Source organism: Salmo salar, chromosome ssa20 (assembly GCF_905237065.1).
Source record: "Salmo salar chromosome ssa20, Ssal_v3.1, whole genome shotgun sequence".
NCBI classification, from domain to species: Eukaryota; Metazoa; Chordata; class Actinopteri; order Salmoniformes; family Salmonidae; genus Salmo; species Salmo salar.
In genome coordinates, this window is record NC_059461.1 from 85,752,585 (window position 1) to 85,770,756 (window position 18,172).

At 44.5% G+C, this 18,172-nt stretch overlaps 2 protein-coding genes across 2 annotated transcripts in view; one reads left to right on the top strand and one right to left on the bottom strand.

Annotated features, from left to right (window-relative positions):
- Positions 1 to 18,172, top strand: part of LOC106594828 (ventricular zone-expressed PH domain-containing protein) — a 197,401-nt gene that overhangs the window by 64,352 nt on the left and 114,877 nt on the right. The gene's annotated exons all lie outside the window — the stretch shown is intronic.
- Positions 1,316 to 15,667, bottom strand: LOC106581433 (pentraxin-related protein PTX3). Its single transcript, XM_014163494.2, has 4 exons — positions 14,869 to 15,667; positions 12,185 to 12,350; positions 7,469 to 7,848; positions 1,316 to 3,599 (listed from the first exon to the last, which is right to left on the bottom strand). Exons 1-4 carry the CDS (start codon positions 15,005 to 15,007, stop codon positions 2,914 to 2,916), a joined length of 1,371 nt encoding a protein of 456 aa, XP_014018969.1. The 5' UTR covers positions 15,008 to 15,667; the 3' UTR covers positions 1,316 to 2,913.

Below are 18,172 nucleotides of genomic sequence, written 5' to 3' on the forward strand. Positions count from 1 at the left end.
GGAGCGTATCAATAATATTTCAACAGTATATCTGTAGCATGTCAGTAATATTTCAACAGTATATCTGTAGTATGTCAGTAATATTTCAACAGTATATCTGTAGCATATCAGTAATATTTCAACAGTATATCTGTAGCATATCAGTAATATTTCAACAGTATATCTGTAGCATATCAGTAATATTTCAACAGTATATCCCATCTACGATCAACAAACATTCAGGAGACTACTGGCTTACAAATGGCTCATTCATCACCCCTCCTCTCCCCTGTAACTATTCCCCAGGTCGTTGTTGTAAATGAGAATGTGTTCTCAGTCAACTTACCTGGTAAAATAAGGGTAAAATATAAAAAAATATATAAAAAGATATCACCAGCATCTCAACTGCATATCAGTTTAACAGAATATTTGTTGTCATTCTAGTAACTATCTGTAGATATGCTTTGGGACTATCCAAATAAAGTGAAACACAAGTTGGGCTTAGCTGGCGGTCTACAGACTATCTACCTCGCATTCAAGTATACTACATGACCAAAAGTATGTGGACACCTGCTCGTCGAACATCTCATTCCAAAATCATGGGCATAAATATGGAGTTGGTCCCCACTTTGCTGCCTCCACTCTACTTGGAAGACTTTCCACTAAATGTTGGAACATTGCTGCCGGGACTTGCTTCCATTCAGCCACAAGAGCATTAGTGAGGTTGGGCACTGATGTTGGGCCCAACCTCACAGAGCCCTGAGGTCAGGGCTCTGTGCAGGCCAGTCAAGTAATTCCACACCGATCTCGACAAACCATTTCTGTATGGACCTCGTTTTGTGCACAGGGGTATTGTCATGCTGAAACCAAACTATTGCTACAAAGTTGGAAGCACAGAATTGTCTAGAATGTCATTGAATGTTGTAGTGTTAAGATTTCATTTCACTGGAACTAAGGGCCCTAGCCCGAACCATGAAAAATAGACCCAGACCATCATTTCTCCTCCACCAAACTTTACAGTTGGCACTATGCATTTGGGGAGGTAGCGTTCTCAAGGCATCTGCCAAACACAGATCCATCCATCGGACTGCCAGATGGTGAAGCGTGATTCATCACTCAAGATAACGCTTTTCCACTGAGCCAATGGCGGCAAGCAACCCTCTGTAGTTTTGCATTGGGACTATCTAAATAAAGTGAAAGACTGTTGAATTAAGTTAAAATGCAATAATCACTCAAAACATCCAAATGTGCAACTGTTGTTGGGATGATTGAAATTACCTTCTAACACTTGAGCACCTTGTCTTTCCTGTTGGTGATGAAGAAACGCATCAGAGGCTTAATGTTAACATGTCATTTTATTCTCGTTTATTCTCCAATTTTAGTCATACTGGATGCCAAAAATATTTATATACAAAATACATTCATTTTTACTTCTTGACAAAAACACAAAACAATATGATACACATTGCCTACTACGTTAACAAAGAGCAGAGATCGTTGTAACAGATTCTGTAAACATTGTCCACAGTTCCGCTTTTCAAATCAAGTGTTTCTGTCTCAAAAGAGATGCGAAACAAACAGGTACTAAGTAATCTTATTGCATCATCCATTGGCACCCATTTCAAGGAGAAGAAACCCCTCTGGATGTATAGAAACCCCTATGGATGTATGGAAACCCTCTGGATGTATGGAAACCCTCTGGATGTATGGAAACCCCTATGGATGTATGGAAACCCCTCTGGATGTATGGAAACCCTCTGGATGTATGGAAACCCTCTGGATGTATGGAAACCCCTCTGGATGTATGGAAACCCCTATGGATGTATGGAAACCCCTATGGATGTATGGAAACCCCTATGGATGTATGGAAATCCCTCTGGATGAATGGAAACTCCTCTGGGTGTATGGAAAACTAAGCAAAACACAAAACAACAAAAATATTATGTTTGTCACATCTGAATGTAAACACTTTGATAAATACAAAGTTGGAAACAATGATTGAAAAAAATATTAATTTTTGCCGGAAACATAAGACTATAAGGTAATAGAATGATTAAAACCTCCTATGGCAGCTTGCAGATAGTTGTCACTACGTAGCCATGCTAGAGAGGACAAAAGGTAAAGTGTTTTTTTAGCCAAAAATTCCACTTTAACAACTAACCCAAACCTCAACCCTTTTGAATTTACCTTACCCCGAAACCCTAACACTTCATTAATAACAAACAGCTAACATACTTGCAAAATACTGCTGATGATATAGCAAATTTTGTCCTCTCTAACATGGCCATCGAGTGATGACACTTTCAGACTGGTTTTGTGACAGTTGACCCAATGCATCTCTCCTTCCACACAATGAGCTCTTTGTCTCTCTCGCCTATGTTCTTTCCTTTACTTTTTTCTCTTTAAATCTGTGGTAAATGATGTTTGTTCCACTTCTCCTCCTTAGACTATGTACACTAATGCTTCTCACCAAGTGTGTGTGTGTGTGTGTGTGTGTGTGTGTGTGTGTGTGTGTGTGTGTGTGTGTGTGTGTGTGTGTGTGTGTGTGTGTGTGTGTGTGTGTGTGTGTGTGTGTGTGTGTGTTACCACTGCTTCTCTAAATGGGTAACACTCCTCTAACAGGACACATTCTTCTCCAGTCTCTTAAGCCATTAAAGAGAGCTGTTGTTGTTGTTCATGTTCACATTGTTGTTGCAGTCTCAGCTGGTCAGGCTGTTCTGCACTGCAGGTCTTAGGGCAGCAGAGTTAGTTTATAATGGTGACGATGAAGATGATGATAGTTCATTTAAATGATGAAAACGATAGTTCATTTAAATGATGATGATTATGATGATGATGAAGATGATGATAGTTCATTTAAATGATGAGGATTATGATGATGAAGATGTAGAGTTGATTTAAACGATGATGATGATGATGAAAACGTCATCAGAGTTAGTTGATGAACTGAGCACCCCCGTGAGGCACGATCTCCGTCAAGCCCCACCCAACTACATTCCCCCTCTGCTCACACCCCTCACCGTCCTGCAAAGCCAGCTGGGATATCTCCTCCTCTGTCAGCACACGGTCCCACATGTTCACCCCCGTCATCTTCCCAGCGAATGCCAACTTGGCATCGAAGCCTCCCTCAAACCCAGGCATCTGACTCTCACTGCCACCTGACCCTCCAGAGACCACACCACCGTTCTTCTCCTGCCCAAGGCCATTCTTCTCCTGCCCAAGCTGGAGTGAGCCTCCATCGGGTAACATGTGGCCCTCGGCCACCCCGGGTGTGAATGCCACTCTGTGTCCATCGGCCCATAGTGACGCTATGCCCTGCTCAGAGCTCCAAGCCCCACATAGGTGGGTCCAAACTCCTCCTCCTTTCACCACGCCCCGTGCCTCCACCAGGTGAGCCTCTCCTCCCACTGTGAAGAGAGCCCTTGTTCCGCTAAGAAGGAGCTGTATCTCATAGGGGTTCCGTTTGGTTCCGTAGGAAAACAGCACGGTTCTGTTGGAGACGGAGACGGGCTTGGCCCACAGGCACACGGTGAAGGAAGAGAGGGAGAGAGGGAGGTCTGGTGTCACTGATGAGAAGATGCGACGGGAACGCATAGGGAAGAGAAGAGCGGTCTCACAGCCTGCGAGAGAGGAGGGAGGGAGGAGAGGATGAGAGAATAGCTTTAGTCATTTTGGGGTTATTAATTGATCTGAAAGATGACAAAATCAGGAGAGAAATCAAGGGAGGGAGATGGAAACAGACCCTGTATGCTGTCTCACAGGGCTTCTTCAGGCCTAAGCTCTGTTCTCAGAAGCACTACAGATGACCAGATCATCATGTCTTTATCTCACATCAAGAAACACTTCACTAGATATTAGTTATGTATATCATGTACAATGTTTCCGCTGAAGTCATTTTGCTGTGGCGCTGCGCCCGCCACGCCCCAAAAATAAGGAACATGAAAAAATATGTCTGCGGAGGCTGAGGTGCACTTTGAAGGTGCTAGATCAATCCACATTTACTTTTCCTCTGCAAACAAAACGACTAATGAATATAAGAATCTGCCAACCCATAGTAGAATAGGATATCTATTTATCTAAAAAGAAAATGTGGGGGAAAAAATTGTGATGAGACAGATTTGATTTTTTGTTTAGCAAGAGTAGTGGCAATCAGGGAAAATGTTGGGGGGAGATGGTGACAAAGTGAGAAGTACAGGGTCCCTGTGTGTTACATCGGGTGGCGGGTTACCCCAAGTTACCCTAACAGGTAGGCATACATTATATTCACTGTTTATGCAAGTTTTTTTGTGACATCAAATTCTTCAAAAGGAACCTAACTAGTTAAAAGATCACATTTGAGATCTGGCTAATGATTAGCCCAATAGGGTAATTAACAGCAACCCCATGCTTCAGCCTATTTATTTATAGCCACTATGCTGCATCAGTTGGGCTACAGGTGATCATTCTTATTGCTAATAGCATACATGCTAATATGGACCGTGCATAGGCTATATGCATGGTCCAATATGTTCAAATAATTGTACCGAATCATTTTACCATTATGTTATTGGGTTAATTTCTGGAGGTGGAAATTATATATTTTATATGTATTATATGTATTCATTTTGGAGTAGAATGTCCTTTTGAAGTCACCTTCACCCCTAACCCTAACTCTAACCCCACTGTTACACATTTTGGTTATGTAACCGGATTATTTTATTATCCCCGTGAGAGATCTCCGTTAGCAACATTGTTCTACCCAATATGAATGACTATAGAATTATATATATATACTGTATAGGATCTCTATGGTTGAACCTTTAACAGTCATGCCAAGGATCTCTATGGTTGAACCTTTAACAGTCATGCCAATGGAGCAGTTTGGTATTTGAGCGGTACACCATGGTGTGATCAGAGTACAGCGAGGGTGTTTGAGGTTCAGGCTGCGGTCAGTGGTAATGCGGTCAATGATGTCATAGACCAAAAGTTTTTCCCTGTCTTTTCCCACTTGGTGGGCGCAGTCGTTTTTCTCTCTCTCTCTCTCTCTCTCTCTCTCTCTCTTTCCTTTAGGTGACGAAATAGTAAACTGTATGCTCACCATGTCTGTTTCTTATCACACACACCACTCTTTCATTTGCTTGTGCACAAGTAAGCCTGTGTGTGTGCGCATGTGTGTGTGTGTGCGCGCGTGTGTGTGAGATCTATCAACGGGATAATAACACCATGAGATAATGCATCAACTCAGAGTCAGACCAGAAGAGGAAATCACTGCTGGAGGCTGGAATCAGTCTGTGTATGTGTGTGTGTATATGTGTGTGTGTGTTTCTGTGTGTATGATTTGTGTATGACTAAGTGGGTTTTGAATCAGTGTGGACAGCTCCCTTTCCCCTCTCTGCAGCAGCAGCAGCATTCTGATAGCTAGGTTATGACACTGAGACTCCTCCTACCAGACCCTAAATGTTGATGTTACATTTGTCTCAGGTTTCTCTCCGGGGGTAACCTTTCCCATCTGGTTCTGCTTCCCAGGGTGTTTTGCTGTGGTTGCTTTGTCGACCTGCTAATGATTATACCTCCTTCTGCTCAGTATCCAGGTTTACAGGGCGGATGCTATAGACGGTGTGTGTGTGTGTGTGTGTGTGTGTGTGTGTGTGTGTGTGTGTGTGTGTGTGTGTGTGTGTGTGTGTGTGTGTGTGTGTGTGTGTGTGTGTAATGTAAAAAGCATTGAAGTTTTATCTGATTATTGCTGGGAACTGGAGCTGGCTCACTGAAAGGCCTGGCGGCTATATATATGAACAGATTGATTCAGAGAGACTCCTCTTTATAGAACTATAGCCTTGTTGCTCTCTTGGCTTATTGTAAGTCCTCAAACTCATTTTGTTTTTGATTGAATTTCAACAGAGTAAGTAGGTAGAGGTCTGAACAGGGCCTGTGGGTGTATTTCAGATGCAGAGACTGGGCTTGGAACACAGAAAGCCACTCTGGTAAGAATCAATTTTATTATGAATTTTTAAGAACAATTGACCAGAATTGTTGTTCATATTCATACTCTAAGTATATATTTCCTATTTTCATTCTTTCAAGAATGATGGGTTGTAAGGATCACATTGCCTGGGAGGGATGTCTGGTGTGAGTCTGGTGAGAGGAGTCCTGTGTTACCTGATGGTGTCTAAACATGGATCTTCTACATTGCTCAGTTGGTAGAGCATGGTGTTTGCAACGCCAGCATGGTGTGTGCAACGCCAGGATTGTTGGTTCGATTCCCACGAGGGGCCAGTACAAAAATATAAAAAAATAATGAAATGTATGTATTCACTAGTGTAAGTTGCTCTGGATAAGAACGTCTGCTAAATGACTAAAATGTTTTAAACCAAGTACTAGGTGCTCTGCCTAGAGTACCCCTGAAATACCCCTCATGTGCAGTTTACCAGTAAGCCTACTGTCTCATGAGTCTTTTCAAGTTCCCCATGTGGATAGGTCAGGTACTAGTGCCCCTGGTTGGGTCAAGTGCCCCATGTGGATAGGTCAGGTACTAGTGCCCCTGGTTGGGTCAAGTTCCCCATGTGGATAGGTCAGGTACTAGTGCCCCTGGTTGGGTCAAGTGCCCCATGTGGATAGGTCAGGTACTAGTGCCCCTGGTTGGGTCAAGTTCCCCATGTGGATAGGTCAGGTAGTAGTGCCCCTGGTTGGGTCAAGTGCCCCATGTGGATAGGTCAGGTACTAGTGCCCCTGGTTGGGTCAAGTTCCCCATGTGGATAGGTCTGGTACTAGTGCCCCTGGTTGGGTCAAGTGCCCCATGTGGATAGGTCTGGTACTAGCCCTGGTTGGGTCAAGTTCCCCATGTGGATAGGTCTGGTACTAGTGCCCCTGGTTGGGTCAAGTGCCCCATGTGGATAGGTCAGGTACTAGTGGTTGGGTCAAGTTCCCCATGTGGATAGGTCAGGTACTAGTGGTTGGGTCAAGTTCCCCATGTGGATAGGTCAGGTACTAGTGCCCCTGGTTGGGTCAAGTTCCCCATGTGGATAGGTCAGGTACTAGTGGTTGGGTCAAGTTCCCCATGTGGATAGGTCAGGTACTAGGTGGTTGGGTCAAGTTCCCCATGTGGATAGGTCTGGTACTAGTGCCCCTGGTTGGGTCAAGTTCCCCATGTGGATAGGTCTGGTACTAGTGCCCCTGGTTGGGTCAAGTTCCCCATGTGGATAGGTCTGGTACTAGTGGTTGGGTCAAGTTCCCCATGTGGATAGGTCTGGTACTAGTGCCCCTGGTTGGGTCAAGTTCCCCATGTGGATAGGTCTGGTACTAGTGCCCCTGGTTGGGTCAAGTGCCCCATGTGGATAGGTCAGGTACTAGTGGTTGGGTCAAGTTCCCCATGTGGATGGGTCTGGTACTAGTGCCCCTGGTTGGGTCAAGTTCCCCATGTGGATAGGTCTGGTACTAGTGCACCTGGTTGAGGACCACTGATGTAAAGGATGGCAGGATGTATAGACAGGGACACAGGAAGAGGTGTTCTCACCTGCAGGCAGGTGTCGTTGCTGTGCCGACTTGAGCGCGAGCTCTAGCACTGCCCTCGTCTTCGCCAGCTCTGTCACCACGGCAACCAGCATCTCTGCTGATGCCACTTCCTGCTGCAAGTTTTCCCCCGTAGCCTCTAGATTACTCAGGCAGCTGTTTTCCAGCTTGATAAGTCGGACAGCCTGTGTCCTCGCAGCAGTTAGAAGCTGCTGTAACAGCTTTTCCTGATGGCTATTCCCAGCTGAATTGTCAGCAGCAGTGCTTCGATCCTGTCTGAGATGCTCCATGCTCTCCCTGAGGCGAGCCTCCATCTGCATGGACATCCTCCGCCCAGCGGTCTCCACCGCAACGCCACAGGCCCCTCCGTACTGAGCCACGAACCTGTGGTGAGGAGAAGAAGGATTAGAGAGGGATTACATCAGAGACCAGGAAGTACAGTACACATGGGAGCCAAGCTAGCCAACTGCACCAGTAGTTTCTTACGCCCAATTCCACATGGACTCCTGTCAGATATACACAGGTGTACAGAGGTTAGGGGGGTAAAGGTCGATTTCAGATTGCTGGTTATGATCCATTGGCTGAGAGTTCCATTTATAATGAACAAAAATATAAACGCGACATGCAACAATTTCACATTTTTTACTGAGTTACAGTTCATAAGGAAATCCGTAAATGTAAATAAATGTATTAGGCTCATTAGGCAGGGCACATCCATGGGTGGGCCTAGGAGGGCATAAGCTCACCCACTTGGGAGAAAGATTCACCCACTGGGGAGCCAGAATGAGTTTTTCACCACAAAAGAGCTTTATTACAGACAGAAATACTCCCCAGCACAAGGTGCACCTGTGTAATACTCATGCTGTTCAATCAGCTTCTTGATATGCCACACCTGTCTGGTGGATAGATTATCTTGGCAAAGAAGAAATGCTCACTAATGGATGTAAACACATTTAGAGATAAATATAAATAAATATAAATAAATATTCCAGCACATAAATATTCCAGCACATGAAACATGGGACCAACACTTTACATGTTGAGTTTATATTTTTGTTCAGTATATATACAGTACCAGCCAAAAGTTTGGACACACCTACTCATTCAAGTGTTTTTCTTTATTTTTACTATTTTCTACATTGTAGAATAATAGTGAAGACATCAAAACTATGAAATACACATATGGAATCATGTAGTAAGCAAAAAAGTGTTAAACAAATCAAAATATATTTTATATTTGAGATGCCACCCTTTGCCTTGATGACAGCTTTGCACACTCTTCTTATTCTCTCAACCAGTTTCATGAGGTAGTCACCTGGAATCCATTTCAATTCACAGATGTGCCTTGTTACATTTCATTTGTGGAATTTCTTTCCTTAATGGTTTGATGCCAATAAGTTGTGTTGTGACAAGGTAGAGGTGGTATACAGAAGATAGCCCTGTTTGTAAAGACCAAGTCCATATTATGGCAAGAACAGCTCAAATATACATAGAGAAAAGACATGAAGGTCAGTCAATCCAGAAAATGTCAAGAACTTTTAAAGTTTCTTCAAGCGCAGTTGCAAAAACCATCAAGCATTATGATGAAACTGGCTCTCATAAGGCCCGCCACAGGAAAGGAAGACCCAGAGTTACCTCTGCTGCAGAGGATAAGTTCATTAGAGTTACCAGCCTCAGAAATTGCAGCCCAAAAAATGTTTCACAGAGATCAAGTAACATCGCAACATCAACTGTTCAGAGGTGATGTCACGTCCTGACCAGTATTAGGGGTTATTTGTTATTGTAGTTTGGTCAGGATGTGGCAGGGGTGTGTTTGTTTTGTGTTGTCTGGGTTTTTGGGTAGTATTCTATGTTTTGTATTTCTATGTTCTATTTTCTAGTTATTCTATTTGTTTAGTTTATTGTTTTGACCTTCAGTTGGAGGCAGCTGTTCCTCGTTGCCTCTAATTGAAGGTCCTATTTAGTAGGGGTGTTTTTCATGGGGTTTTTGTGGGTAGTTGTTTCTTGTTTAGCTGTGTGCCTGACAGGACTGTTTTCGTCGTGCTTTTTGTTCAGTGTTCATTTATTTAATAAAGAAGAAAATGAGCATACACATTCCCGCTGCGTTTTGGTCCAATCACTACGACGGCCGTGACAGAACTACCCACCGGTGCGTCTCCTGGGCCCAGGCTACCCTGCGCCTGCTCTACGCACGGCAGCCATCAGGCCTCTGCACAGTCCAGTTCGCCTTGTGCCAGCACTTCACCCGTGCAGGGCTACTGTGACTACCCAGACAGGATGGGTGGTGCAGGCTGTGCGCTCCAGACCTCCTGTGCTGGTTCATGGCCCGGTGTATCCAGTTCCTGCTCCTCGTACTAGCCTCAAGGTGCGTATCCCTAGTCTGGCGTCTCCAAAGCCAGCACCACGCACCAGGCCTCCAGTGCGTCAGCCCAGTCCAGTACGTCCTGTTCCCGCTCCTCGCACTAGCCTTGGGGTGCGTGTCCCCAGTCTGGTACCTCCAGTACCAGCCCCACGCACCAGGCCTCCAGTGCGTCAGCCCAGTCCAGTATGTCCTGCTCCTGCTCCTCACACTAGCCCTGTGGTGCGTGTAAATAGTCTGGCGTCTCCAAAGCCAGCCCCACGCATCAGGCTTTCAGTGCGCAGTCCTCGTCCAGAGCTTCCGACGACAGTACCCCATTCAGAGCTTCCAGCGACAGTACCCCGTCCAGAGCTTCCGGCGACAGTACCCCGTCCAGAGCTTCCGGCGACAGTACCCCGTCCAGAGCTTCCGGCGACAGTTCCCCGTCCAGAGCTTCCGGCGACAGTTCCCCGTCCAGTGCTTCCGGCGACGTCCTACAGTCCGGAACCGACAGAGACGGCCTACAGTCCGGAACTGACAGAGACGGCCTACAGTCCGGAACCGACAGAGACGGCCTACAGTCCGGAACCGACAGAGACGGCCTACAGTCCGGAACCGGCGCAGCAGAGTCGCCCTACAATCCGGAACCGGCGCAGCCAGAGTCGCCCTACAGTCTGGAACCGGCGCAGCCAGAGTCGCCCTACAGTCTGGAACCGGCGCAGCCAGAGTCGCCCTACAGTCCGGAACCGGCGCAGCCAGAGTCGCCCGCCAGTCCGGCGCAGCCAGAGTCGCCCGTTGCGGGGGTCCCCAGTCCGGGGTCGACGGAGAGGGACCTCGCTCTAGAGGCGCCACTAAAGTGGGGTGAGCCAGTGATGGAGCGGGGTCTTCATCCCGCTCCTGAGCCACCTCCGTAGGGGGGAGGATTGGGAAGGGGGGGTGTTGCACAAGAACCGTCGGTGACGGTGACCACCCTCCCTTCCCTCCCCTGTAGTTTTGGGATTTTTTGTTGTGGGGTTTTGTTGTGTTAGTTTTTGTTTCAGGTGCATCTGGGGTCTGCACCTTTGGGGGGGGGGGGGGGTACTGTCACATCCTGACCAGTATTAGGGGTTATTTGTTATTGTAGTTTGGTCAGGACGTGGCAGGGGTGTGTTTTTTTGTGTTGTCGGGGTGTTTGGGTAGTGTTCTATGATTTGTATTTCTATGTTCTATTTTCTAGTTATTCTATTTCTATGTTTAGTTTATTGTTTTGACCTTCAATTGGAGGCAGCTGTTCCTCGTTGCCATTAATTGAAGGTCCTATTTAGTAGGGGGGTTTTTCATGGGGGTTTTGTGAGTAGTTGTTTCTTGTTTAGCTGTGTGCCTGACAGGACTGTTTTCATCGTTCTTTTTGTTCAGTGTTCATTTATTTAATAAAGAAGAAAATGAGCATTCACATCCCGCTGCATTTTGGTCCAATCACTACGACGGCCGTGACCGGAGACTGCATGAATCAGGCCTTCATGGTCGAATTGCTGCAAAGAAACCACTACTAAAGGACACCAATAATAAGAAGAGACTTGCTTGGGCCAACAAGCACGAGCAATGGACATTAGACCGGTGGAAATCTGTCCTTTGTTCTGATGAGTCCAAATTAGAAATGTTTGGTTCTTTGTGAGACGCAGAGCAGGTGAACAGATTATATCTTCATGTGTGGTTCCCACCGTGAAGCATGTAGGAGTAGGTGTGATGGTGTGGGGGTGCTTTGCTGGTGCCACTGTCAGTGATTTATTTATAATTTAAGGCACACTTAACCAGCATGCTACCACAGCATTCTGCAGCGATACACCATCCCATCTGGTTTGCGCTTAGTGGAACTATCATTTTTTTCCCCCAACAGGACAATGACCCAACACACCTCCAGGCTGTGTAAGGGCTATTTGACCAAGAAGGAGAGTGATGGAGTGCTGCATCAGATGATCTGGCCTCCACAATCACCCAACCTCAACCCAATTGAGATGGTTTGGGATGAGTTCGACCGCAGAGTGAAGGAAAAGCAGCCGACAAGTGCTCAGCATACGCGGGAACTCCTTCAAGACTTTTGGAAAATCATTCCAGGTGAAGCTGGTTGAGAGAATGCCGAGAGTGTGCAAAGTTGTCATCAAGGCAAATGGTGGCTACTTTGAAGAATCTAAAATATAAAATGTATTTTGAATTCTTTAACACTGTTTTGGTTACTACATAATTCCATATGTGTTATATCATAGTTTTGATATCTTCACTATTATTCTACAATGTAGAAAATAGTAAAACTAAAGAAAAACCCTTGAATGAGTGGGTGTGTCCAAACTTTTGACTTTATATAAGTTCATATACATAGCACAGACTTTCTTCTCAAAAACCAACCTTAGCATCTCTCCACGCAGCGACCCCAACTCCACCTTGATGATGTCATCGGAGTACTGCAGAAGCATGTTCTCCCTCATCTGAGAGTTCTCCAGCATGGAGAAGAGCTTGTCCCATTTAGTCATGTCTGTAGCCTTACAGGGTCCTGGGGCTGGGGTAGCTGTGGCTGGAGAGAGGGAGAAAGAAAGAGAGGGAGAGAGAGAGAACGAGAGAGAGAAGAGAGAGCGAGAGAGAGAGGAAGTAAAATGGATGAATACAAGCCATCTAACATACATGCCTGTCTGAACCGCTCCACCTCTCCTTCCCACTCAATTTAATTGAATTCAATTTAATTGAGTGGGAAGGAGAGGTGGGGTATGTTAGAAAGCTTTTTATTCATACATTTTAAGTCAACACTGAGATGTCTCAATAATCATTCACTTCCTATCCTTTCTCCTGTCAACTATCCATCTCTCTCTTAGATGGTCCCTTTCTCCTGTCAACCATGCCATCTCTCTCTTAGATTGTCCCTTTCTCCTGTCAACCATCCATCTCTCTCTTAGATTGTCCCTTTCTCCTGTCAACTGTCCATCTCTCTCTCAGATTGTCCCTTTCTCCTGTCAACTGTCCATCTCTCTCTCAGATTGTCCCTTTATCCTGTAAACTGTCCATCTCTCTCTGATTGTCCCTTTCTCTTGTCAACTATCCATCTCTCTCTTAGATTGTCCCTTTATCCTGCAAACTGCCCATCTCTCTCTTAGATTGTCCCTTTCTCCATTCAACTACTTTTTTTCTCCCTTTGCTTGAAACAGTATCAATCTATTCCCGTTCTGTCCCTCTCTTTCTCTTTCCGTGTCCTGTATCCTGGCAGTTTGAGTTATTGTCACGGTGTCTTTCTCTGGTGTGGTAATGTGTTATGTTACTCTCCAGTGTTTGTTTGGGCCGCTTCATCTTTAATAATGTAAAATCACATTACAAACTGCCCTGAGCAAATGTACTGTTGGTTATGGTTTTCTGTAAGAGTACCAAGCATATACACACACACACACACACACACACACACACACACACACACACACACACACACACACACACACACACACACACACACACACACACACACACACACACACACACACACACACAGAGGAGCCTGCCTTCCAAAATTGCTGAGAGAAGAATTCCCCAATTAAATAGTATTTCTTTGATCAATGACCAGTCATTCATAATGGTCTTTTCCCAATAGGAGGCTAAAATCCCCGGTCTCCTCTCGCTCAACTTACTCTCTGACAGAGAACATCTCTGCCTAGACTTTCCCAGCCAATACTGACAGAACACATTGAGAAACACTCCCTCAGCCACAACTACTGGAGATAGATTGACTGACAGAGCACAGCTAGATCAGTGATTCCCAAATGTCTGTTGCTTTATAACCCACCTAAAGCTTTTGGAAAGACAAGAGAGAGAGGAGAGAAGAGAGGAGAAGAGAGAGAAGAGAGGAGAAGAGAGAGTAGAGAGAGAAAGAGAAGAGAGGAGAAGAGTGAGAAGAGAGGGAACATGTCCAGATGTGCTCAGAACTAACACAGTCAGTGCTCACACTCTCTATGATTAGTCTTAGCACTTCATATCCAGAGACGAATAACTTGCCAAAGACCAACACTGGACAGAGTACGTCTAGACAGACTTTTACATCCCACACAAGCAGAGCACAATGATTCTAAAATCAAACTCTTTTAGTATGATATCTGGACACATACTGGCTGAACACAGCCGTACAGAGGCCTGAAGATACAGGGGTTACCTTAATGCAGAATTCGTCATTTTCACTGAGAAAAATAAATAAACGCAGAAGAAATATCAAAACGCAGACCTAGTGATTCAGTTACACTTCTTCACTCGGATAAGACATTTTTTCTGTGGTAAACATAAGAAATCTGATGGCCATGCATTGTTTTTGCTAAAAAAAATACCTTGCTCTTTCATTCTAAGCTAATTTAAGCTAATTTACTGATGAGTGGCTGCTAACCAACTAGCGTTGGATTTCTAATGTCATCTGATGAAATCTAAGCTATTTTCTGTGGAAGGTTTTGCATACATGTATTTTGTTTGATGAAAAACTTCAGTTGCCTTGCCCAATATCACTCTATTGAAGCAAAAACATTGTTGTCTTTCAATATAAAACGCAGACAAAATGTTTTTTTAATGCTTGTTTTTTTAACATGCAGATTTCTAAAAGCTAACTCCACTTCTGGACTTTTTGACCAGCTGATTTAAGTCATGAACAAGCCTGACACTAAAACTTTCATTCAATCATGACTGGCATTCAGTGGGCTGTGACTGAACAAAGTCAATTCACTAATGTTACGTGAAAATCCTACTTGAGACAAACATACTGAGACAGTCTGTTTCATTCACTTCAAGTTGTTGATGAACTTGTTGTTCCACAAACTAACACCACAGATATATTATAAAGCCTAACACTTGTAATATATTATAAAGCCTAGTATGAGAGGCTAAGGAACCGTTGGGCCATTGCCATGCCAAGAGCATGAACAGAAACATTGATGGGTTAATCCCATACAACAGGAGACTTCCAGACATATCTCCCATATTCCTTACTCAGCATTCAGAGCTCTCTCTCTCACACACACACACACACACACCACACACACACACACACACACACACACACACACTTGACTTACGCTCCAGTGGCTCTCCCTCTGTGATCTCGTTGTAGTAGCTGTCTCCATAGTTCACCTCGATATCGTCTTCGTACCCAAGAGTCAGCGACACACACACGGACACCAGACACACTGCCTGGGGGAGCCACCGCAGAAACATGCTGCCTGCCGTCCGTCTGTCTCAGAGAGTCTGTCTGTCTGTGTTGAGGTCTATCTACCTGTCAGAGACTTTGTGTGGTGAGTTTTGTCTGCTTTCTCTCTGTCTCGCAATGTGTGTGAGTATGTTGAGAGAGAGGTAAATGTGAGTATGTTGAGAGAGAGGTAAATGTGGGAGTGTGTGTTAAATATCTCAGAGCTATTTCCCCTCCTCTCCTCTTTCTTTCTCTCTCTGTCTCTCTCTACCTCTTTCTCTTTCTTTCACTCTCTATCTTTCCTCCTATGTGTCTCTGTTGACCACTCTATCTCTCTGGCTTCCTCTATATGTGTATGTTCCTTTTCTGACTCTATCACTCTCTCTCTCTATCTCTCTGTTTTCTCTCTTTCTCTCTCTGTCTCTCGCTCTCTCTTTCTCTCTCTCTCTCGTTAAATGCTAAACAATCCCTTGCCAGCGGTCCTGGTAGGGTTGTATTCTCTGGCTTAGAGGGAATGGGCCAGAGAGCGGGTTTGCCTGGGCTATATAAACACACTCAGATCCTACCCCTAGTTCTGCACAGCCCAGTACACAGCCAAGCCCGGCACCAGCCCCCAGCCCATCCTATCCTAGCTCTGTCCCAGCCTTAGCCCAGCCTAGACCATGCCCCATCCCGAGTCTCAATGTCACACACACACACACACACACACACACACACACACACACACACACACACACACACACACACACACACACACACACACACACACACACACACACAGAGAGAGAGTCCAGCACAGCCAGGGGAGCTAGGCAGTGAGTAATTCTTCGTTGGAGGTAGCATATGTCGGGTGTGGATATGGGGGGGGTTTAGGCTAGGAGTGTGTGTGTGGGGGGGGGGTAGGGGTGAATGAAACCCAGACTTTAGGGGCTTCTAAATGGGGATATTGTTCTCGCTCTCACTTTTGTTTATTTATTTATTTTCCCAACTGACTCAACGTGTGTGCATGTGTGTATTCAGTGGGGATGGCGTAATTACTTCCTCATGGGATTTTTAAGGATTTGCCTCCACCCCTGCCACCCCCACATGCCCTCCCTCCTGCTGCCTCTGTCTCTCTCTCTCTCTCTCTCTCTCTCTCTCTCTCTCTCTCAGGCAAGCGGGTGGACGTGCTACCTTTGGCTTTAAACACACCGTAGCACCAAGGGCACGAGGTCTTTAAAAACCATGAAAGCACTTTCTGCTTTATTTAATAACACATGGGAGAGGGGAAGTGTCCTTCCTATCTTTGACCTGATAACACACAATTTAACAGAAAAGTGACTGTGGGGATTGAGAGAGAGAGAGAGAGAGAGAGAGAGAGAGGTAAAATGTTCCTCACGTGTTGTGTGTGTACAGATGTGGTTAACAAGCCGCCTTTATGGAGTCTACCTGAGGTCTATATTATTACACCAACAGGAAACACATGATGTATACTGCTCTAACCACCATATAAACAATTGTGTGTGTGTGTGTGTGTGTGTGTGTGTGTGTGTGTGTGTGTGTGTGTGTGTGTGTGTGTGTGTGTGTGTGTGTGTGTGCAAGAAAGCCCTATATGTGTATGGAGGAGGATCTGAGTTTTGAATGCATATAGTAAGTCATGTTATTTCATGCCTCTTAATATGTACGGTATCTACACAGCTGTTCTTTACTGTGTTGTTTAAACAGCGGCTCTTTACAGCTGTTCTTTACTGTGCTGTTTAAACAGCGGCTCTTTACAGCTGTTCTTTACTGTGTTGTTTAAACAGCGGCTCTTTACAGCTGTTCTTTACTGTGCTGTTTAAACAGCGGCTCTTTACTGTGTTGTTTAAACAGCGGCTCTTTACAGCTGTTCTTTACTGTGTTGTTTAAACAGCGGCTCTTTACAGCTGTTCTTTACTGTGTTGTTTAAACTGTGGCTCTTTACAGCTGTTCTTTACTGTGCTGTTTAAACTGTGGCTCTTTACAGCTGTTCTTTACTGTGTTGTTTAAACAGCGGCTCTTTACAGCTGTTCTTTACTGTGTTGTTTAAACTGTGGCTCTTTACAGCTGTTCTTTACTGTGTTGTTTAAACAGCGGCTCTTTACAGCTGTTCTTTACTGTGTTGTTTAAACAGCGGCTTTTCCAGCTGTTCTTTACTGTGTTGTTTAAACAGTGGCTCTTTACAGCTGTTCTTTACTGTGTTGTTTAAACAGCGGCTCTTTACAGCTGTTCTTTACTGTGTTGTTTAAACAGCGGCTCTTTACAGCTGTTCTTTACTGTGTTGTTTAAACAGCGGCTTTTCCAGCTGTTCTTTACTGTGTTGTTTAAACAGCGGCTTTTCCAGCTGTTCTTTACTGTGCTGTTTAAACAGTGGCTCTTTACAGCTGTTCTTTACTGTGTTGTTTAAACAGCAGCTCTTTACAGCTGTTCTTTACTGTGTTGTTTAAACAGCAGCTCTTTACAGCTGTTCTTTACTGTGTTGTTTAAACAGTGGCTCTTTACAGCTGTTCTTTACTGTGTTGTTTAAACAGCGGCTCTTTACAGCTGTTCTTTACTGTGTTGATTAAACAGCAGCTCTTTACAGCTGTCCATCCAGTAGTGCTGAATTTTGACCTCAGCTGAGCTCCTTTAGGCTAATTGTGTGAGTGATTCAGACTAGCATAGGTTAACATTACTTTATAGTGATTCAGACTAGCATAGGTTAACATTACTTTATAGTGATTCAGACTAGCATAGGTTAACATTACTTTATAGTGATTCAGACTAGAATATGTTAACATTGCTTTATAGTGATTCAGACTAGCATAGGTTAATATTACTGCAGAGTGATTCAGACTAGCATAGGTTAACATTACTTTACAGTGATTCAGACTAGCATAGGTTAACATTACTTTACAGTGATTCAGACTAGCATAGGTTAACATTACTTTATAGTGATTCAGACTAGCATAGGTTAACATTACTTTACAGTGATTCAGACTAGCATAGGTTAACATTACTTTATAGTGATTCAGACTAGCATAGGTTAACATTACTTTACAGTGATTCAGACTAGCATAGGTTAACATTACTTTATAGTGATTCAGACTAGCATAGGTTAACATTACTTTACAGTGATTCAGACTAGCATAGGTTAACATTACTTTATAGTGATTCAGACTAGCATAGGTTAACATTACTTTATAGTGATTCAGACT